Source organism: Acipenser ruthenus, chromosome 37, assembly GCF_902713425.1.
Source record: "Acipenser ruthenus chromosome 37, fAciRut3.2 maternal haplotype, whole genome shotgun sequence".
Classification (NCBI taxonomy): Eukaryota; Metazoa; Chordata; class Actinopteri; order Acipenseriformes; family Acipenseridae; genus Acipenser; species Acipenser ruthenus.
The window spans coordinates 10,382,952-10,406,107 of NC_081225.1; the positions used below are offsets into that span (position 1 = coordinate 10,382,952).

General features: G+C 44.5%; 1 protein-coding gene across 3 annotated transcripts; it reads right to left on the reverse strand.

Annotated features, from left to right (window-relative positions):
- Positions 1 to 1,856: 1,856 nt before the first annotated feature.
- Positions 1,857 to 21,609, reverse strand: LOC117966123 (KAT8 regulatory NSL complex subunit 3-like). 3 transcript variants are annotated; one of them, XM_059008419.1, is made up of 23 exons: positions 21,359 to 21,609; positions 19,338 to 19,598; positions 18,290 to 18,460; positions 17,492 to 17,582; positions 16,868 to 17,053; positions 15,822 to 15,953; positions 15,341 to 15,457; positions 14,802 to 14,903; positions 13,954 to 14,025; positions 13,543 to 13,617; positions 12,983 to 13,140; positions 11,588 to 11,651; positions 11,287 to 11,478; positions 10,743 to 10,899; positions 10,264 to 10,341; positions 9,680 to 9,856; positions 9,200 to 9,287; positions 8,498 to 8,622; positions 7,598 to 7,746; positions 6,953 to 7,157; positions 6,094 to 6,206; positions 4,702 to 4,840; positions 1,857 to 3,109 (listed from the first exon to the last, which is right to left on the reverse strand). In XM_059008419.1, exons 2-23 carry the CDS (start codon positions 19,547 to 19,549, stop codon positions 2,658 to 2,660), a joined length of 3,255 nt encoding a protein of 1,084 aa, XP_058864402.1. In that variant the 5' UTR covers positions 19,550 to 19,598; positions 21,359 to 21,609; the 3' UTR covers positions 1,857 to 2,657. The 3 variants fall into 3 exon arrangements, with proteins under 3 accessions (XP_058864402.1, XP_058864403.1, XP_058864404.1); XM_059008420.1 differs by lacking the exon at positions 10,264 to 10,341; XM_059008421.1 differs by lacking the exon at positions 4,702 to 4,840 and having other exon boundaries at positions 2,975 to 3,109.
- Positions 21,610 to 23,156: the final 1,547 nt, after the last annotated feature.

Consider the following 23,156-nt stretch of genomic DNA (forward strand, 5'->3'; position numbering starts at 1 on the left):
ATAGGTCTGTACAAGAACTCCAAAAAGGACACAAAGCTGACAAACTGATTCCAGTATATCTTACACATAAAGAGTATGATTAGTTTATGAAAACGCCGTGACGTCTTTGTGAGTGCTTGCCATTATTTTAAGAGAGGAATTTGAATAGCAGTCTGCTAAGTGCTGCTGGAACACGCATTTGATTTACTGGGACTCCCTTCTGATCCTGTGATTGAACACGAGAGCTATCTATAAAGCCCTTTGTGCCTCAATGCACTACACATATCGTAATAAAAAAGAGCCTAGTCACACAAATAGGTTTTTAATCTTGATTTAAAAATTGGCACAGTTGCCGAGTCCCCTCGATATGTTCTGGCAGATAAACAGGGAGCACGGTGCTTTAATGCCCTCACTGCCTCCCACGGCGAAGACTGGAAACCTGGAAGGACTCAAGACTCGGGCAGCAGAATTCATAACCAACTGGAGTTTTGTCATGGAAGATTTTGATAGACCAGTGAGCAGCACACTACAGCGTGCACCAAATGAGGGGATAATGGAAGCTTACTTGTAAACTGTAGGCTTTAATCTAAAAACACTTCTTAGTGTTTAAATAGTCTTGTTATGGTTTGCTGTAGGTATATTACATGCCCAGCACCAAATATAAATAATTTGATAGACGGACGATTTGCCTAAGATACCCCAGGGTACCGTGTTCAGTCTCATGTCTTCCAAATACAATAAATGACTTTGTTGGTCACTTTTTCATTCAAAGTAAAATCCATTTCTCTTGTCAGGTCAGTAGCCCTGAAATGAGCAAAGTGTCACACCCTGTGACTGGTGCGATCCAGTGAAGAACTGATTGAACGCTTTACAAGCTGCACCAGAAGTTACGAACGGATCTCTCTGCAGTGACGCAGGGCTGAGCGTTTTGTTTACCCAGCCTGCTTGTTTTGAATCAAAGGAAGTCCTGTTTATTTTTTGATAATGAAAGGGTTGAAGGACCTGCAATGAAGTTTCACTATTCAGTAAATTCCCTTTGTTGTGATGGACTGTGCTCCTGCACAGGTAAATGCAACACCCTTTTTCTTTCTCGACAACAATAAACAACATTGACAAAGAGCACACTGCAAGCACCTGCTTATGCCTTTCTGCTTTGAAGCATGATGTGTGTTGCTAAACGAATCTAAACTGTTGACCTTCTGGTTTGACTGGGATTTTAAACGTTAACCACACTGAATGACACAGCGCTTTGTAGTTTTCCACATACTTAACAATAAAAACCAGCAAAATGTGACAGTTTGAAATCTAACAGGAAATACTGTATTACTATTATGACTTCCAGTAGACACTTGCAATATCACTCAGTTTCTTTGATTACACAATGTTAAATACAAGATCTAAATTATGTTCATATAGGTATTTAAATATATATATATATATATATATATTTTTAATTATTATTATTATTATTAAAATGTCTCAATTCTTAAATTCTAGGTGATGCAAAACTTTTGCCACAGCTGTAGAATGGCAGATATCAATTCAGATTTGTAATAAAGTGATTAAAAGGCCCTGAGACACTACCTCCGTCACCCACCTGTCTGCTGAGGTGACAGAATCACACTTTAGAGCTCCAGTATAGAGAAGCGCTTATCCAACTGCCACAAAACTTTAGCACAAATTAGTGCATCATAATCTATATGGAGTCTGTCTTTCCGTCCGCCTGTCTGAAGGTTACGCTTACATTTCAAAATAAATTAGAGAGAACCGCTTCTCCATCTATGACGAAACCTGAACGCGACATTCTTCAGAAGAAGTATCAGAATCTGGCGATGCACGGATGCACTCTGAAAACAGAAAAAAAAAAAAATGAGCCGTAAGTTGTTAAATTCTTTCCAGTTTATAAAACAATTAAGCAGCTGGAAAAAAAACCCCAAAAAACACATGAAAAGAACTCTGCGCTTGAACAGCTGAAACAAGATGGAACGGTAATGCCATCCAAAACACAAGCAAAGTCCTTTACAGAGAAGCACAACGAGAAGGAAACCACTTAGAAAACACAAGAGTCCCCATTGCTCCAGTCTGTACCGAAACGGCACTGAAGGAAAAAAAAATGGTCCATGGAAGAGGCTGGTCGACCCAACTTCCCCAATGGTCAAGCATCCAGTCTTGGGAGGATGTACAGCTACTGAAATAACAGAACCAATCTTACTACTTGCAGGGCATTGCCAGCTATTGGGTAGTTCTCATATTCTATGGGTGAAAGAAATATGTAATTACATTCATAATGCTGTTAGATTTTTATTAAGAATTTCTTGTTGCAAAATAACTTTGGGAACATAAAAGGCTGATTTTAGACCAATTAGGGTTATTTATTTATTTATTTTTAAATAAATCAGTTGCCAGAGAATCATTTAACAAACTAAAAGCTGTGCCGACTGTCCTGGTCTGTTAGAGTGTGCAGTAACTCTCTCCTCCGGCCGTGATAAAACCCTGTGCCACAGTCACACTTTGACAGCACTTAAAACATCCCAGGAAAGCTTCCAAAAAAGAAACCAAACGTGCAGCAAGAACAACAGAACAAATGTCCAGCCTCAGACAGACAGCTACAAAGCAAAGGCAGTAATATTGATGGAGTGGTTTCAGCAGCCTGCATCCTTCCACATGCTCTTGTGTCTTCAATATTGCTGGCCGGCTCCGGGTCCTTGGGGTCCTGCTGAGGCGGCCACGGAGCTGCCTGACAAAGTAATGATGGTGGTGCCAGGAGTCTGACCAAAGGTCTCTGTGGTGTGGAGGATGGTACTCCCCTCATCCAGCACTGAGGGGACCCGGCCCAAGGTCTCGACCCCAGACACGGGGGGCTTGGACAGGGGGAGGCAGAGCTGGTCTACAGCAGGGGCGAGGAGGACAGTTTTGGAAGTACCCTGCTTGGACAGGACGACGGTGCAGGAGGGGCTGGGGGTGCTGGCGAGGGCGGGAGTGGTGAAGGTGACTGCGCCCCCCGAGGGGGAGGGGACCCCCAGTGATCCCAGCCCTGTCTCGGGCTGCTGAGGGAGGATGGACTTGGTGAGAGCAGACAGCCTGGCGTCCGACATGACGTACAGAGTCTTGGTCGGGCTGGTGGTGGTCACTGCAACGAGAGAAAGAGGGTCAGCCTGATACACAGTGCTGTTCATTATAGGGGGGGCTAAGCAGATCCGATACAGGATTTAAAAAAGCATAGAGTGTAACTAGCCACACATACATGCCTGTCAATACATTACAGGTTTCAGACTCCTGACGTGTGGAATTTCACAAACAATTTTAATCAATTTTAATATATTTTAAAAAAAAAATTCCATATTGAAACCTAAAAGTAGAAATCATTTCAATTTTATAAGCTGTCATTCGATTCACTAATCAATGCAATACATGTCTTATCACGCATCACCTGAAATCAATCAAGATTATTAATGCTGAAAATAAAAGGATTCACGTTCAAGGGGTCAGGCTTCTCTAATGGAATGGTTTGTGAAGATTCATTGAAATAGTCACGTGAGAGAGAGCACATGAACTGGATGACTGATGTGGCCAAATGCCCCAACTAGAGGGTACTTGCTTCAACTCGGTACTCTCCAATAACCAAGGCAGGGTGGATATCAGACATGCTACTAGAACAAGGGACCACAGCATGAACACACCTGAAGTCTACAGGAAAAGTCAAACCGCTTAGTCTGGTCTATAACTTTTGAAAGGCTAAGCCTGACATGGACTTGAGACAATGGAAAGTGAACCCCCTTCTGGTCCTTTTCTTGCAACACTGTAACTAATGTAATTTGAAGAAACCTGGAAGGCAGATGCAATAGGCTTTGTCAATTTGATTCCATTGTTGTGGCTTGTTTCTGAACAAGGTTTGGAGGTTAAGGAGTTAATCCACGGGTAACAAATTACCATCCTCCTCCTCCCAGGGTCCGTGCTTTAGAAAGACTAATGAGACAACGACAGTGTGAAAGCATTGCCATTCATCTTTAAAAAAAACACCTTGTAAATGCAACCTAACTGAAGTGTGAAAGTGCAGACAGACAGAAAGATGACAGGCTTCCTAACAGCGAATGGCACTCCCACGGCATCTTCCTGCATCGAAATCCCCGACACGATCTGCAGGTTTCAACTTGAGACGTCTGCTTTACTGTATCAAATGCATCATCCTGCTGAAGTAGGCATCTGCTATTCACAAGACAATAGAGCCTGACCAAAATGCGGGGGCAGATATGCAAGAGCACACATTTATTTATAGGCTTTGAATAAACTTTGTAGGTTTGCGTGTAAAATACAAATCGCTGTCACAGAGAAACACGGATAGGACCCTTCAAGAGTCTTTTGATAAACAGGAGCCAGCAGGCATGTATACAAGCAGCGTTCCAGTTAAGGTGGGAGAAAGCAGTAACTACAGAATTAGGGGTAATATAGGAGCCTCTGAGATATAGATGGAGATTTAAAAAAAAAAAAGCTGCTAATGTGAAGGTGCACGTGAAAGCCCTAAATTTAGCAATTCAAAAAAATGTTTACATCTAGTTTAGAAACAATAGCCGTTTTAATTCTATTTAAGAAACTAGCACAGGCTGAACACGCTTTGTGTCTGGCGGGCAGCTCTGTGCCAGCGTGTTCCCCCCCTGTCTGGAGCACTGAAGGAGAGGAGCGTGCAGTGCAGTAGCAGCTGCAGCAAAGTCCAAGTTGCCTCACCTATGGGTGGAGACGTGGCAGCTGGCAGGACTGCACCCGCGGGCACTTTGCCGAGGTCCAGCTGCGGGAGGATCTTGGCGGGCGGCAGGTTGGCAGTGGCGGCCTGGGCGACGGCATTCCCCAGCACAGGGTCAGGGCCCTACAGAATCGAAGCAGGGTCCGTTAGCAAAACGAGTGGACATCTTGGAGACAAGACAGGAACAGGAGATCGAAGCCTTCCATTCGTTAAGGAAGCTACAGCACAGTGCTTGTGAGGTTGTTGCAGGCTTGATAGGCCTGTAAATCAACTCTACTCAAATCTGGCAGAGCAGTAAACTTCTCGGACCCAAGTATAAATTTGTAGAGCTTTCTCTCAATAAAGACACTGCAAAAAAAGAACAGCAGCTCATTTAATTAGGGCCTTTTTATAATGTGTGTGGTTGTTTTTACGGATCCAATAGCAAACAGGGTATTGTTTTATACACCAGTTATCCCGGCTGTGACCTGAAAATAAGTTATTTCTCTGTAGCTCAGCTTCTCGTTTTGTGATGAGGATAAGCAGTACAGGGTGGGGCAGGATTAAAAGTCTGTCACTTTTATCAGCACTAACAGACCAAGGGGCTCAATGACGTCAAATGAAAACGTATTGCAATATTTCTTAACACGACAGGAGCAAGTATCTCATAAAAGTCAAGTCCTAGTTTTCTATTACCAACTGCTCTAGGGCACAGCTGTTAAGTGCGCTACTTAAAACGCCTGTGAAAAGCGAGGAAGTTGACCTCATTCTTACACACACTGGAAGTGAAATAAAACAGTGGTGACAACATCATCATCAATGTCGCCAGAAGTGCCATTTCCTCCCTCTCTGACCAGTTTCAAAGCAAGGCATAAAATGTTAATTAAAATGTATATCAGTGTCGCAATTTGCCAGCAATTATAATATTTGATTTGTGGTGCCTCTAGTCTTTTCAACGTTTTTTGCATGTGCTCCACACATACCAGAGGGAGGCTCCGCAGGCCCTGAAGTCAGAGCTGGGACGCTGGAGAAGGCAGCTGTAACACACACCTGTGTAATCGCTGGACCCTGCCAGCACTGTGCTGGAGAAGGCAGCTGTAACTCACCCCTGTATAATCGCTGGACCCTGCCAGCACTGTGCTGGAGAAGGCAGCTGTAACACACACCTGCATATCGCTGGACCCTGGCAGCACTGTGCTGGAGAAGGCAGCTGTAACACACACCTGTGTAATCACTGGACCCTGCCAGCACTGTGCTGGAGAAGGCAGCTGTAACACACCCCTGTATAATCACTGGACCCTGCCAGCACTGTGCTGGAGAAGGCAGCTGTAACACACACCTGTATAATCGCTGGACCCTGTGAGCACTGTGCTGGAGAAGGCAGCTGTAACACACACCTGCATATCGCTGGGTCCTGGCATCATCGTGCCAGCTGCAGACTGGCTGACGGTGGTCACTCTGCTTGGCTGCCCTCGCAGGGTCACAGTTATGGTGGTCGGTGCCTTCAGTCCTGCCAGGGTACAAAATATTATCATGAAATCCTTTATTTAACCAGGTAGGGACCACGAACAGACTCTCAGATACACTAGTGAAATGTGCGACCTAAAACAATGGCGGATGATACATATATTTTTTTTCTCCCTTTTTTCAAAAGAAATGAAACAGTAGGTTTGAGGCTGGAAATGTAGTCAATCAATTCCTCTATTTAAGCAAGTGAAAAATCCATAGAGAACAACTTCTCATTCAAAGAGGGGACCTGGTGGAGACGGCTCGCACAGCTGGAGAGTAATCAACGACTCCGAACAGCATGCGAGTCTCATCCGATCATCTAAAGTGACGCTTTGTGAAGTTAAAGACCAGAAGACAAAACGGGAAACTCGATAAAATACCAATGCTGAACTATCAGTGACAAAACTCCAAGCCCAGTATTCACAACTGCATTACCAACGTCACAGTGCGTCAACAGAAACAATGCCGATGTAATTTTACATTTTACACCTTCAATACAATATTCCATTCTTGTTCCACAGCCTACCTTGCGATAAAAGAACAAGAATTATCTTCACTTGCATTCATTTAGTTGACAGTGAACCTGCCAAGTTTCAACTAGCACGTGACCGAACCCTAGCAGTCTTGCAAGGCAACATAATTTCAATGCCTTTCATGTGAAAACCCACAACCTGAAGTGTCTTGAGAAATCTGCCTTGTGTTTGCTCCACCGCGTCTAACTGGCACTGCTGCACCGCGGAGACGTACCGCCGCTCTGGCTGGAGATGTGTGCCAGTCCCGGCAGGCTGCTGGCGAGCTTGGCCAGCCCTCCGTTGGCGAGGAGCTGGTGGATGGCGGTGGTTTTGCTGGTGCCCCCTCCCCCGCTGGTGACCACAGGAAGGGTCCGGACCAGTGTGCCACTCCCCGTGGTGAAGGTGCCCAAAACCTGGCCCTGCGTCTTCATTCCAGGAGCCTGTCAGGGAACACACCCAGGCACAGACACACACCAGGTCACCACAGGACAAGTGACACCACACAGCTTTACTCTACATGCACACAAGTGACGCTACACAGCTCAGCTCTTCAGCATGTATGACCTACAGAAGTATGTAGACACAGCAGGCTAAGAATTACATCTTAAGGACTGTGAGGCAGTGTGGCCTACTGGTTAGGGTTGAGGGACTGGGAGGAAGGCAGTGTGGCTGGGTGTAAACAAACAGTCATTGATTCCAGTAAATAAAAATCAACAAAACAGTTTTATTTAAAAAAAAAAAAATAACTACACAAAAATAAAAATCAACACGCACAAGGACATAAGGAAGTACCAAACATTAATGCAGTAGAACCTATGTGAGGTCCATGCTTGCAGAGTGGCAGCAGCCTGTCAAGTCATTATTAGCAGTCAAAAGTTACCTGTGTGGCCGTGGGTCTGTTCCAGGTGTAGGTTACCTGAGTGCTGGTCCCTGCAGTGGCTGCTGTGGAGGGCAAGCTGGGAGACCGGGTGACAATTTCCTGGATGCTGAAACTCAAGCCCTGGAGCAAGCTGCTAGCAGAGGGGGTGCCTGGAGAGAGGATCAATCGCAGAGATCAGGGAGGTGCAGATACACAGACTGAGGATCAATCGCAGAGATCAGGGAGGTGCAGATACACAGACTGAGGATCAATCACAGAGATCAGGGAGGTGCAGATACACAGACTGAGGATCAATCGCACAGATCAGGGAGGTACAGATACACAGCCTGAGGATCAATCACAGAGATCAGGGAGGTGGAGATACACAGCCTGAGGATCAGTCACAGAGATCAGGGAGGTGGAGATACTCACACTTTAAGAGGCATTCCCTTTAAGATGTTTTAGGTTGTTGTTAATTAACGGAATAACACTTACACAAAGCATTCCCTCAGTCGCCCTTGTTTACAGTTAATCGAGTACTCAAACCACTCATATCCTCTATAGGTTGCTCTAAGATAGGGCAGGAAATCTCAGTGACATTTTTTCTTACTTTCTGTGTCATTTATGGCCTTGATGCAGCAGCAAAAATGTCAGTGCCCTGGGTGAAAGCAAAGCTCACATCTAAACAGCTTTTAAATCACTCAATGCAGAAGTTAAGTGCCTTTGATTGGTAGTTTCTTTTAGTAATTTCCAAAAAAATAAATAAATAAATCTGATCTCAAATCTATGCACAAATTAAAAAAAAAAAAAAAACTGTCAAGCCATTACTCTTTCTTTCCAAAATCTGTAGAAAAAGGGTAAATTATCCAGAAACACTCTGCTAAGCCGGGTCTACTCTGTGTCCAGTTCGCCGGGAGGTACCTTGTGTAGCTGCAGCCTGTGTCTGGGCAGTGCAGGGGGAGCCGGGCCCCAGGCGGCTCTGCAGGCTGTGGAAGGAGCTGGGGGTCACCACTCCAGCACCTGAGGCTTCAGACACACTGGCAGATCTGGAGATACAGAGACACACAAAGCTCTTACTCAATCGCTGCCTGATTAAAAACAACCAGGATTCCTACTTTAAACAAACAAACAAAAAAAAAAAAATAAATAAATAATAATAATAATAATTGATCAATATGAGCAACATCCACCATAGATATTTGTTTTACTTACCGGTTGCAAAAACTACAAAAGCAAAGTCCTCAGTTACAGAAAAGATGCACGACAGTGCGAAGTGGGTAACGTAAAAAGAACCGATGAGCGAGGGGGAGATAAAAAAAACCACACAGAGGAACAACAGTGCCAAGCTGTTTACGTCTTTACTGACGAACCGATTATTTCTGAGTTACCCACGAATGTACCACACATAATAATCAATTTGCTTATGGATCTCATTACCCAATTTGTTTTACGGATTCAACATTGCTGTTGCTGCAAAGCTTTGAAGCAGGTACAGGGACGTCACGCTGCTACAGGCGTCATCGAAATGCGGAAAACGAACCCACTTTGGAACACCCACGTGCACAGTATAAAAATCAGCAACGCCAGCAGATCTCGGAGGCACATCTGAACACAGACACGCACCTCTGTCCTGTAAGAAGCCCCGACAGCTCCTTTGCCCCAGCAACAGATTGCCCCACTGTCACAGTCAAAGGCTTCCCCCCTGCGCCTCCTAGATCAAGGAAAACAAAAAGGAACAGGTCAAGATTTAAAATCCAAACAAGCCACAGACAGATCCCACAATCTGGTTCTCTGGAGAGACCTTGAAGGTCTTCCAGTGGCGTATTTGCATTTCTGTAGGCATCTTCCCAGGCTCCTGGTACAGAAAAGCAACACAAGGATTAAATACAGGGTGCAGGATGCTGTCCAGTACAAGGTGCTACCCACGCTCTGGCCCTTGAGGGGTTAAAAAAATCAGTTTGTATCTTCAGTAGCACCCTAGAACACACCCATACTGTATCCTGCAAGCTGTAACATTCACAGGATGAATGCACTGGCTGGATGCTGGACTGCATTTTGAATCCCCAAGCATCAGACAGGCCTTGGTATGGTTCGAATCGTTACCGTCCTGTGCAGCCATGGTGGTGGCGCCCCCTGCAGTCTCCCCGTGGGACAGGATGGTCACTTTGATTTTGGCTCTCTTGGGGGACTTGGACGGGGTGGGGTTGGAGGTCTGTCTCCTCTTCAGCTGTGCTCGGTCCTCTTTGTCCAGCCCTTCCACCTGCCCGCTGGACACAGGCACTGCAGAGACAGAAACAGAGAGAGAGAGACACACACACAGTCAAACCTGCTCAAGTGCAAAGCCTGGACTCTATTGCTTCATCACACACCCATAAATACCAGATCCCAGGCCCACAACCTCACAAGGGAGAGACAGCTCAAAGAAAGAGATAGCGAGGGAGGAAGGAAATGAGAGAGGGGAGCAGGGCTTGAATATCAAATTCGTCGGGAGGCCCAAAAGTTTTGCATCACCTAGAATTTTAGGATTGAGACATAATACAAACCTATGTGAAGGTAATTTAAATCACAAATAATTTATTTGGACTTTATGAAGCAAAATTTGTTAATGAGTTCTACAGGGGTGCTGCAAAACTTTTGGCCACAGCTGTAAAGCGCAGGACAGATGAGAGAGACAGAGAGATACTCACCAAAGAGACAGGAGGGGCTGCCAGGAGGTGCTGCTTTCCTCACCAGCATGTTTTGTTTCAGAAAAGCAGCGAACTGAGCTGAAAACGAACAGAGAATGAGAAAGAGAAAAAAAAAAGACAGAGTTACAGAAGGAAAGACAGGAACAGTGGGGAGGCACAGAGAGAGAGAGAGGGCCCAGGACAAGCCTTCAAGAGGCAATACATCATGCTAAGATACATACCCCCCGCCACGCCCGCCAAAACGGTAACCCTATACCTTCTAACAGATCCCCCAGCTCTCCCTCTATGCCTTAGGAGTTCTAGCAATGCAAGGTTACAGAACTGTATCCCCACACTCCCAGTGTTTGCTCCAGCAGTGGCACATTATTTCAACAGGTTTCATTCGACTTTATGAAGCACAATGAGTTCATTCTATCGGGTGATGCAAAACTGTTGTGCAGAGCTGCACGTACACGGCTCTGCGAGCACACAGCCTGTACCTTGCGCTTGTTTGTGAGTAAGCACAGCTCCTGATCTCTGCATGTGTGTTTTCAGCAGCTGGGTGGCTGTGATCAGGCTGGATTTCTGAGCCGGAGACAGAGCCGACGTTTTAGTCTTCGGGCTGGAGGCCGGACTGCTGGAAACACTTGACAAATCCTACAGCAAAAACAAAACAGAAAAGAACAAGCAAAAGGGGATATTTAGGGGAGCGTTTCGGATTAAGAGGTTTAGCGCGTGACTTTCTGTGCGTGGAATCAGATGCAAGTAGCTGTGCTTCTGCTTCTACAGAGTGAATAAAACTGACTGGAACAACAAGATGAAAATTTGACTAAATTAGGACTTCACTGGAAACAAGTCCTGAACTGGTCTTTGTTCCAACCCTGTTCCATACTGTTTAACTGAACCAATTAAAACCTCCAGCCAGATCCTGAAGTGGTTCGTTATCTAATTTTACCTGGAGTGGAACGGCCCTCCAGGGCTGTGATTGATTGTACAGCCCTGCTGTAGAGTTCCCTAGCCCTGCTGAATCACACATTCACTCACCTCTGACTCCGAGGGGGAGATGGGCAGCCGCGTGGCCGGGGAGGCAGGCCTTCTCTTCTCCAGCTCGAACGGCAGCTCCCTCCGAGAGTCACGCTGCTTCTTCTTCTTCTCCGTGTCGAGGTCGCGGGGGTCGGCCGCAGCATGACTCTCAGCTCGGGTCAGAACTCCCGTCAGGAAATCTGCGATCTCATCCTGTCAATCAATCAATCAATCAATCAGTCACCAGCACAGCGCTCCATACCGGAGACGGGAAGTCAGATACGTGTTATTTCAAATGAAAACGTTCTGGAAACGTAATTACCTGAATGCAGCGGTCCACCATGCTCTGCGTCAGCCCTTCAGACTTCATTTTTGCTGTGCTGATGCTGCAAATCAACGTACAGTGTGAAGGCTTTGAAATAGTCGATCTGATCTTCTTTAACCTGAGTTTTACAGGCACATACTTGAGCTACAACTGCTGGGCATTGTAGATAAACCCAGTTTGGGTGAATGTAGACAAACCAGACTCCTGATAAAGTAGAGCACGCAGAAAGCTAAACTATGAGAAAATGCAGTTAAAAAAAAAAAACACATTTTGCAAGAATAAGCTCTGACTGGAGAGAGATAAATGTTATAAAGGCAAACCTCTAAAGATATATTTTGTTGCTCTATTGGTACTGGAAAGATACGTCTACTCAGTACAGCAGCTCAGGTGATCAATTCAATGCAATCTACTGTACAGCTATTCTTTACTTTTCTGTACAAGACGCTAAAACGTTTTGCAGAACATTGATCTGATGGAATTTTAACATGGTTTGATATTTGGGGCTGCTGAAGGTGGCCTTAACCCTTTGCGGTCCATTGTCGGACTGGGTCCGACATTGCAATTATTCCTCACAGGTCCTTTGTCGGACTGGGTCCGACATCATTATAGCAACGCAATAAACGGGTGTCTAGTCGTTTTTTCTCCGGAAAAAGCCGAGAAAACCATTCAATTGCCGAGTGGGAGCGACAGGAGCCGAGACAAGTCAAAAAAAAAAAAAAAAGGCGTATCTCATGAATAGTCACACATGGTATCAGGTATCAGATAACGGGGGAGGTCTGAAGTAAACAAGTTGGCTGACTGAATCAGCGCACAGAAAACACGGACATTTGCAGAGCTTTTTTGAGATGTTATAGTAATAAAATAATGACTTGGATTGCAATATTGAAGAGTTTGGTGATAAAACGAGTGATCCAGAGATGATCGATCGGTATGTACGACTATTATTATTATTATTATTATTTATTTCTTACATAGGTGAATGCTATAGCAAACGAAAGGGTGGGGCGGGGCTGGAGATGCCTAGTGTGTGCTTTGTTGATATGCAGGGCCATTTAAACCCGTTTGACTGTGAAAAAAAATACTTTTAAACAGCGCGTCTAAAATGAACTGCGCGTGTGAAAATTAATTAGACCTGGCGTGCCTGACGCGCAATTAATAAATGGACCGCAAAGGGTTAATACTGGGGGTTGCCTTAATATTAAAAGGGACAGCATAGTCAATAGGAGTAAAACGCTAATGTTAAAGATACCTCTATTGCATGGTGGTCTTTTCACCCAGGTGGTCCTAGAGAGGTTTTACTGTAGGTTTATTGAAACTGGCAATGTAAAGTCTGAAAGGAGCTCTTTCTTTAGCGGGGTGCTGCAGCTTTAAAGCCCAGGTCTGTGTGCTCACCGGAGGTTGTCATCCGCTCCTCCCACCACCACCATGCTGTTGTCGCCCCGGATCTTCTCTCTGAACTCCTCCATGGTCTCCACGCCACACTGCAGGGCGTTCTGACCAATCACAAACAGCACAGGGGTCTTCAAGTCCAGCAGGGGGTCGTCCACATCCTGCCCGACCAAAAAAAAAATGCTTTGTCAATTCAAAAGAACACTGTCTGTGCACAAGAACTATTTAAAATGAAATATCTAATTCAAATGGAAACAGGCACTCGTGTGTGAAAATGTTAGACCACTTTCTGCTTTAATTAGGCGTCTTAAAAAAACTTCTAACAAGTCTCCTTACCATTTTAAACGAATAGCATGTGTGACCTATTAAAATCACCAAATAAATCAATCACTAAAGTTGCCTATTTTGACAATTTTACCAAGATTTTCACAACAGATGCACAACAAATCAAAACAGCAGAAGCAATGGGGTGTTTCAATACACGTGCACACCGCGGTATATATTTGACCAACGTCAAAAGAAAAGGATTTTTAACAAATATGACATAAAAATAAAAGGCTTACCCCTCTGGGTCCAGTGATGGTGAAGAGAGGGAACCCGAGGCAGATCACTGCAGTCACATACTCCATTACTGCCACCTGGGGGACACATTACAGCACGCAATCATTTTGTGTGTATATACAGTAACACATCAAGGTACGAGGGACACGTGTCCAGCAAATCAAAAATGATGCCAACTTTCTTATTTTTGCAAGGAGGGGCACGGAACAGGGTTTAAAATGTATTGACGGGTTGGAACTGGTCATCCAAATTGTCAGTTTCATCCTCGTGATGCTTGAGTCGCTCTCAAAACGTATTTTAAAGAAGAAACCGTTTATACAACAAACCGCACAATTCCTTGAGGACCTTAAGGGGCTCACTCTGCTGTCCCCGCTGGGACCCCAATGTACAGGAGACGTTCCTCAGATACTCACATGACAGGCAATGAGGGCTCCGACATTCCAGCCCACCAGAATGATAGGCTTGTGCGGGAAGTGGCTGTGCACCTGTTCCAAGGACAGAGAGGCAGGAGTAAAAAAATAAATAAATAAACACATTCAAAACAATTACCGGAACAGAAACGCAAACCCCGTTTGCAATTCAGCCCTCAATAATATAATTTAACTGAGCAACCTGGAGCATTACATATAAAGCTGATGTGAAAAAAGAAAAGCAGATGCATTCTTTTAAAATTGCAAAAAGTACTAAAAATGCACGTGCTGAGATGTGAAAAAAAAAAAACAAAAAAAAACTGAACCTACATTAGGTCCAGGATTAATATATATATATATATATATATATATATATATATATATATATATTTGTTTTAACCACACACACACTTTAACCCAGGTGTCTCCAACCCTGGTCCTGGACAGCCCCTATCCAGCAGGTTTTATAGGTGTCTACATCATCAGTGGCTAAAGATCTGAAACACCTGTTAATCTTGACTAATTAAGCCAATAACTGGTTCAATTAAGTAACAGAGACTGGTTGAAATGGAAACCAGCAGCCCCAGTAGCTCTCCAGGACCAGGGTTGTAGACTCCTGCTTCAACCCTTTGCTGGCCAGTGTCCAATATATCTGACGTTGAGAAAACAGCCATTAAACAGGTATGGGAACATACCGAGGGCAGTAAAGGGTTAATGTTGTAAGGGAGTGACGTTTTTATTTTTCTTTTATTAGTCAATGTCTTAACTTGTTTAAAAAGTACTAAACCAATACAGTAAAAGTGCCTAAAATCTGTAAGAGATTTTTAACCCAAATAAACGGCAGTCGGTACCTCTAGAACTTTTCCCCTCACTGCTCCGATCATGTGCTCCAGACACTGGGTGATTCCAACATTGGCTCCGTTATTTACAAGGTGTGTGGACACAGGGATAACCTGAAACACAAACAGGTGTATTCATCAGTCCGGCAGCTGGCTAGGGGCTCCAAACACTACAGCAAGAACGCCTGATAAATCCATTCAAGGGCTTTCAGTAGTTTACATTTTATTAGTTGAGTGCTTGTGTCCAGTTTTCTTAGTGAATCAGAAAGACCCGCAGTGATCTAGCCCTGTAAGTGATTCTGACATCCAACCTGCATGATCTCAGCCTCGCTCCCTCAATCTGTTACAGCTGAACAGATACATACAGAGTTATTTTTATCACATGCAAGCCTCTGAAAGGTGTTGCACGACAGCATGATAATGCAAGCAAGAGCCCAAGTTGATTCCAAACAAACACAGAGCTGCATCGTTTAACTTTATTGTATGAGATGTTTTAACTGTGATCCAGGCACCCTGCTGACAGACAGACAGACAGACAGACAGAGACACACCTTCCCAAGGCAGGAGAGCTGTGACTGCCAGAAGCGGAGGCGTCGCGAGGTGGGGAAGACTTGATTGGTCGGCCCGGAGGGAGCGATCAGGATTAGGGGGGACCCTGGGAGCTTGCTCTGTAAAACAAACAAAACAATGAAATCAGTTCAAACAGTGAAGCTAATGTAAACAAACTGGTAAGCAAACAAGGTCCCGTGCTTATACAGAAAAATTACGCAGCAGGCTGCAGAAGACTAAAATTGCATAGGAATTTATAAAATAAATTTAGCAACCAGTTGGCAATTATATCTAAATACGATATAAATCAATTGGTCAATGGCAGCCTCTAGTCCTTTGCTTCCTGAGAAAGGGAGGATTGGTATTAGATATTGCTGGGATAAATGAACAGCACCCCAGCCTGGTGCCAGTGCCAGCTCCTGCGTGAATCTGACAGGAACTCAGCAGTCCACGTGGCGTGTGGTCACTATGGAGGAGGCGTACCGGCTTGTTGTGAGAGAGGACCCCCACGGCCGGGTCCCAGGGCCTCTTGAGCAGGAGGGACAGCGCCTCGGCACCCGCTGCGCCAGTCTTCACAGACGAGGACAGCAGCATCCGCTCGATCATCGAGGGAACCTGCAGAGGAGCACAGCACAGCCGTCAGCACAGCAGGGCTGGGCCACCACGCTAAATACACTATTGATTCATAAACTGATTTTTCGTAGAGAGGGCAGCTATGTCAAACAATAAAAATGGCAAGAATGCTTTTTTTTATACTTCATTTTAGGATATTATTATTTGTTTATTTAGCAGATGCCTTTATCCAAGGAGACTTACAGAGACTAGGGTGTGTGAACTATGCATCAGCTGCAGAGTCTCATCCGAAAGACGGAGCACAAGGAGGTTAAGTGACTTGCTCAGGGTCACACAATGAGTCAGTGGCTGAGGTGGGATTTGAACCGGGGACCTCCTGGTTACAAGCCCTTTTCTTTAACCACTGGACCACACAGCCTCCTGTATATTAACATGAATTGCGTTTGCTTCAAAAAGCTCATTATATATTCATCAATACAGATTTTTGCTCTTGGAACTAGTAATTAAGTGCTATAAGCAATAATTGAAGTGTCTTTTAAAAACCTACTGTTTTTTCCAAGCTCATGGAAAAATCGACATGTTATATTTTAACTGTTTGTATTTTATTTCAATTACGGTTTAATTTTTGTTTGTTTTGTAAAGTGCTTTGGGGTGGCTTGACATGAAAGGTGCTATATAAAAATAAATTGATTGATAACTGTGGAAAAACTTGCAGAAATATGAATGCATTGAAAACTTTCCTTTTTTTGTTTAATCTGTTCTAGGTAGAAGCTTTGGTAACTCATTCAATCATTACAAATTGTATATCAAAATGCTGAACCAAACATTCGACGATGATCGGCTGTTTGCCGCAGCCCCGCAGCTTGGAGAACTCTGTTCTGTTCCAGAGTGCCTCTCCGCTCTTGCTTTAAAGGCGAGCGGACGATCTCCTGGACTCTCGCTGCCGACGTCCTCACCTTGCTCTTGAGCGTCTGCAGCACGTCCAGATAGGCTGCCAGCATGGGCAGGCTGAGCGAATCCACCAGTGTGCAGTGCAGCCACTGGGTGAGCTTGGTATCCCAGCTCACACCGGCCAGGGCGTGGCGCACCTTCCGAGCGCACTTATCCACCGCGATGCGGCGCAGCACCGGCTCGTTACACGCCTGCAGGGGGGAGGGGGAAAGAACAACAGAACTGCGTCAAACAAACAGCGCCACATTATTCACCTGCCCCTCCCTCTGCTTATTTCAGCACCGCAATGCAAACCCCGCCCATGCTTCAGAGGGAAGCTACTCCACACTCAGTCCAGGCTCAGATTACTGAACACTCACCTTGTTTTTTTTAGGAAGGGTGTTATATTTTAAAGCTTGTGCTCTTTTTTTTTTGGTGTGCTGCTAAGTGCAATGGGTTCACTCCAGCAACACAATACAGGGCAGCAAGTCAGAGGTGCACCAAAGAAAATCCACACCAACGTAGGACATGTTTGAACAGAGCCCTCTTCTTCGACGTCATTTTAACTGCCTGAATAACCTCAGAAACTGTGTGACCCAGCACAGAGCACAGGCTTTACAGCCACACGCACACTGCACCCTCTCTCTCACCTTCTCGTTCGCTAGTCTTGCCTGCCGCTCAGCCAGCAGTGCTTTCATCACCTTGTTGAACAGCTTGTTCTGGGCCATGGACCAGCCAGCCCTGCGGAGGAAACAAAACACTAAAATGGATATTTTACCCCCCCAAGCTGTCTGCCGTACAATATAGCTAGGAGTAAGGCTAGGGCTCCCTTTGTTCTGAGCTCTTCAGGGTCTCTCCACACTGCTCTGCGTCTCTTTTTCCACAGCACCCCTCAAACCTCAACCCTCGGCAAACAATAAAAGGTATTTTCAGGGGTCTTGCATTTCTCCAAGACCTATTCTGTGTAAAGCGTCAGGCTGCCCCTGTGATGGAAGCACGTGGTTTAAGAGAGACTGGTTCTCTAATGCGACTCTCGTGTTTTTCATTGTGTTACAAATTCCAGAATCCTTCTCTAAAATGTTACCACTATAGAGATATACATTAAACAGAGGCACTCGTATTTGCTTCCTGAGCTACAACACAGCTTAAGATGACATTAATAACCTCCTCTACTGCTGCTGCAAGTAATAGCAAGAGCAGCCTGGGTGGCTCAATGAACAACAGGGACAAAGTAGATAAAGTACAGAAGGCAACTATGAAAGAATAAAAGACACACGCAAAAGCAACTGGACCTTAGAGCAATAATGATAATGACTGTTTGAACACTTCTCTAAAATAAACCAGCACAGCACCTGAGAAAAGGGAGTCACCCTGTCTGAAACAGATACCGAAGGCTCTCTGGCCCCGCGTCGATGGGAGTTGGGGTTGGTTGTATTATCAACGCTTACTTGTTGACCTGCTCCTCCCAGTCGTCGGGCGGCGGGGGTGCGTCCGCGTCAGTCCGTGCGAAGACCACGTGCCGTTCACACTCGTTCATCACGCTCCGCGCCTTCTGATTGTCATACAGAGGCATCGGGGTCGGGGTCACCGTTTCCACGTCGATAGACATTTCCGTCTCTCTGCAGACACCCCAGATAATTCAACTTACACCGTGTGCAGAGAAAAGACTTGAAACAGACATGCTGAGAACTAGGGGGGGCATAGGTTCACAATATCCCCATGTACAGACATGAATGCTAAAGTGTTGTTTTAGCTGGAGCATTTTAGGGCAGGAGAACAACGTACAGTTTTGAAGGAAATAAATCACAGACGCAAAAGCTACTACAAAGTAGTATAACATATCCGATGGACCTCTGGATCCAATTAAATTGGGTATGACAGGTTCTACTGTAATATATAAAAATGACAGTTGAGGTACGTATTCAATAGAGTAACATTTTTATTTAGGTCCCCACTCCCCAACTCGGGAAACGGCAGCTGTAACACACATCCTCCGAAACGTGCTCCTGCCAATCCGATCTGTCACTTTTCGCACTGCAGATCCACAGCAATGCCACCAGACCTATAGTGCTGGAGGACAACACAGATCTGGTGACTCCACTGCAGAGCCACAGGCCGACCTAATCCCTCCCTACCCGGGCGGCGCTCGGCCAATTGTGCGCCGCCTCTTAGGAACTCCCGGTCACGGTCGGCTGTGACATAGCCTGGATTCGAACCTGCGATCTCCAGACTATAGGGCGCATCCTGCACTCCACGCGGAGCGCCACTCGGGAGCCCCAAGTAACATGTTTTTAACATTACATATTTGGAGCATCAGATCTGAGGGAAATAACCACCCAGCTAGGCTATCTGAATGTCCTTGCTTCAAAGTGTTGCATATTTCTAGAGAACCGATTGAGACACGGGTTTATCTGGTTCAAGGGCAGGAAGTGTGGCATGCAGATGCGCAGGAACGGAGACACCCGAGATGATATGTATTGAATAAGCCGCTCTCACCCTGAGGAATCCTGCTGCCGGCGTGGCGTGACAAACAGCATGCGTGTGGGCCGGGCGCTGCTGGCATCGGGGTGGGCGCTCCAGGGCTTGGCATAGCTGTGATCCAGGAAGACCAGGTCCAGCTCCCGCTCGTGCACGGACAGCTGGAACAGCAGGGAGGTGCCCATCCTCCGAGCCGACGTCTGGAAGTCCCGCTCCCCACCCCGATACATCTTCCCTCGGACTTTCTCCAGCTCTACTGCTCCGGGCAACGAGGGCCAGCTGGGGAGGACACACACACAGGGAGATTGAAACATGACATATATGGGGTCCCTGAGTGGCCAGTTAATAGGGCTCTGGAGCAGCAGTGTGGAGTAGTGGTTAGGGCTCTGGATTCTTGCCCGGAGGGTCGTGGGTTCAATCCCAGGTGGGGGGGGACACTGCTGCTGTACCCTTGAGCAAGGTACTTTACCTAGATTGCTCCAGTAAAAACCCAACTGTATAAATGGGTAATTGTATGTAAAAAATAATGCGATATCTTGTAACAATTGTAAGTCGCCCTGGATAAGGGCGTCTGCTAAGAAATAAATAATAGGAGACTGTGTGGTGCGGTGCAGTGGTTAAAGAAAAGGGCTTGTAACCAGGAGGTCCCCGGTTCAAATCCCACCTCAGCCACTGACTCACTGTGTGACCCTGAGCAAGTCACTTAACCTCCTTGTGCTGCGTCTTTCAGGTGAGATGTAGTTGTAAGTGACTCTGCAGCTGATGCATAGTTCACACGCCCTAGTCTCTGTAAGTCGCCTTGGATAAAAGCGTCTGCTAAATAAACAAATAATAATAATGATAATAATAACGGAAATAATATGCATCAGGCAACGGAAGGGTAGCATGGGAAAGCGTTATTATTATTATTATCATTATTATTATTATTATTTATTTCTTAGCAGACGCCCTTATCCAGGGCGACTTACAGTCGTAAACAAAAATACATATCAAGAATCACAGTACAAGTATTAATACAATTAAGAGCAAGATAAATACAATGACTTTAGTTCTAGAGCATAGCGAAAGCATAGGAAGCAAGTAGAAACTGACAATTACAGCTCTGGCCAAAAATTTTGCATCACCTAGAATTTTAGGATTGAGACATAATTTATAACAAAACTATATGAACATAATTTGGATATTTTATTTAACATCATGTAATCAAATAAACTACAAAATGATATAATATTAGTATTTCAGGTTAGATTTCGAAATGTTGTTTAGTACAGTATATGGAAAAACTACAAAGGGGTGTGTAATTCAAAATGTGAACGTAACATTATTCAGCAGGTTTCATTCGACTTTATGAAGCAAAGCGAGTTCATTCTATAGGGGATGCAAAACTTGTGGTCAGAGCTGTAGATTGCTCATAAAAAACAACAGAGACACAAATAAATAAAAGATGTATCTGTGTAGCTTTTTCTTTTACATCCCAGACAAGCAATCTTTAATTTTGTAAATGTGTTTTCTGTCTGGGTCTGCGTTTTAACCCAAAAACTGGTTAAACAAGTCGATTGATTTAGCTGCAAACTTGTGACAAATGTACATTACAAGTTAACATCGACTAGTAATGTATTGATGTATTTATTTACATACACGATTACTGGATAAAGGAAACAAACGCTGGTTTCAGACTCAACACCTGCTAAAAACGCGAGGAAACGGAATAATCGTATTATTGTTGTCAGTAGCAACACGCCTCGTTTCCAAGTACAATTATACTTCAGTTGTGCTCCCAAAACATTGTGAACTACAATTAAAATACGGCAGTATTTACGCCCCATGTTGTAAGCCATTGTTTTCCCCATGCCTCGGCGCGCATCTCGGGCTCGCCGCAGCAGGAAACTCCGCGGATTCCCAGGCCTAAATATTAAAATCGTATGAACTTCACGGTACTCATAATTTACACAACACAACCAAAAGTGTGAATAAAAATATAATCAAAACGTTAAATAACCGGACAACGTAACATACATATTGAAAAATATCGCCCTTACTTTGTCGATGCATCGCCTGGGTCTTCACGTCATTACAATGTAGTCTTGCTCCCACAAAAAAAATAGATTCATCCAGAAACTCGTTCATCCCCAGCAATGTATCTTAATGTGTATGGATTATTATTATTTAATCTTGTATTTTAAATCTGAGATCGTGTGTTACTGTTTTAACTTTGGGTCTTTCTTTAGGACGCGTTTCGACCGCGCTACAAACATCCCGGCTCCTAAAAACCCGGAGTGGAATCCCGAGCGAAGCCAGACAGAATCGGGTTGAGGTCATTTTGAAAACCCGGAGCGGAGTCCCACGACAACCCAGTTTACGGAGAGGAAAATGGGAGCGGAGCAGGATCAACCAGGACCATATGTTGCGTATATTGCAGAAATGATAAGGATACTTAATACTTTTACAGTATTGTAATATCTACACATTTTTGATAACACATTAGGCTGCAGATGTGCTAATCCACGCCTTTTCTTTGGCTGAAGCTGCCCAAAGCTTAAAGAAAGATCGCTTCTTTATTTTACCACGAGAGGGCAGTATAGCACAGCAAAATAACATTCTGCAGGACAAACACAATTTTGTCGTGAAGTACAGCATTCCTTCTAATTTAAGATGCGCTTTTAAACAGTTTTTTCCCTTCTCAAAAACGGCCTGCACCTTTTGAATTCGAGGGCATCTTCAATGAAGGAATACGGGAATTCAAATATCGGATCAATTAGTTGTGTCAAACACTTACACAAGTTGTGTATGGCCTTTTTATTAGATGTAATAGTTATTTTCATTATACATTACTTGCTATATTTTGCTTGTGTTCCCCCAGACAGAATTATACCAGCACTAATCAAATAAATGTGTGTGTGTGTAATGCTTGATATAAGAAATTGTTCAAGAAGATGACAAGATGCTACATAAACACCTTGAAACCTTCCTCCCAGGTCTCCACACAGATTATTCACTTACCGGTTTAATAAGCACAATGCCCCCTTCAATGACTGTCTAGACATACCATCTAAACAGACAAAAGGAATTGTTCTTAAAATAATATTCAGTTTCTCCAAACCATGTGTCAATTCAGTGTGAAGAATTTCTGAAAACGTGCTTGGGTAACACAAAATATATCAATCTTACCTGCCATGCAATTCTAGACTAAGAAGGTTGCAAATGTGCAGTTTACGAAACTTACATTGGAAACATGTGTTTTCATTTTTTTTTGTCTCATAAGAAAGTTTCCAAACGAGAGGAGGCCATTCAGCCCATCTTGCTCGTTTGGTTGTTAGTAGCTTATTGATCCCAGAATCTCATCAAGCAGCTTCTTTAAGGATCCCAGGGTGTCAGCTTCAACAACATTACTGGGGAGTTGGTTCCAGACCCTCACAATTCTCTGTGTAAAAAAGTGCCTCCTATTTTCTGTTCTGAATGCCCCTTTATCTAATCTCCATTTGTGACCCCTGGTCCTTGTTTCTTTTTCAGGTCAAAGAAGTCTCCTGGGTCGACATTGTCTGTACCTTTTAGGATTTTGAATGCTTGAATCAGATCGCCGCGTAGTCTTCTTTGTTCAAGACTGAATAGATTCAATTCTTTTAGCCTGTCTGCATACGACATGCCTTTTAAACCCGGGATAATTCTGGTTGCTCTTCTTTGCACTCTTTCTAGAGCAGCAATATCCTTTTTGTAACAATGTGACCAGAACTGAACACAATATTCTAGGTGAGGTCTTACTAATGCATTGTAGAGTTTTAACATTACTTCCCTTGATTTAAATTCAACACTTCTCACAATATATCCGAGCATCTTGTT

Bases quoted from the DNA above. Each gene is read 5' to 3' on its own strand.
- LOC117966123 (XM_059008419.1), bottom strand. From the start codon at position 19,549: ATGTATCGGGGTGGGGAGCGGGACTTCCAGACGTCGGCTCGGAGGATG. The intron at 14,904-15,340 runs GTGTGTCTCTGT...TTTGTGTTTCAG, and splicing joins AGCTCTCCTGCCTTGGGAAG to GTTATCCCTGTGTCCACACA. The intron at 7,158-7,597 runs GTAACTTTTGAC...GTTCCCTGACAG, and splicing joins ACAGACCCACGGCCACACAG to GCTCCTGGAATGAAGACGCA.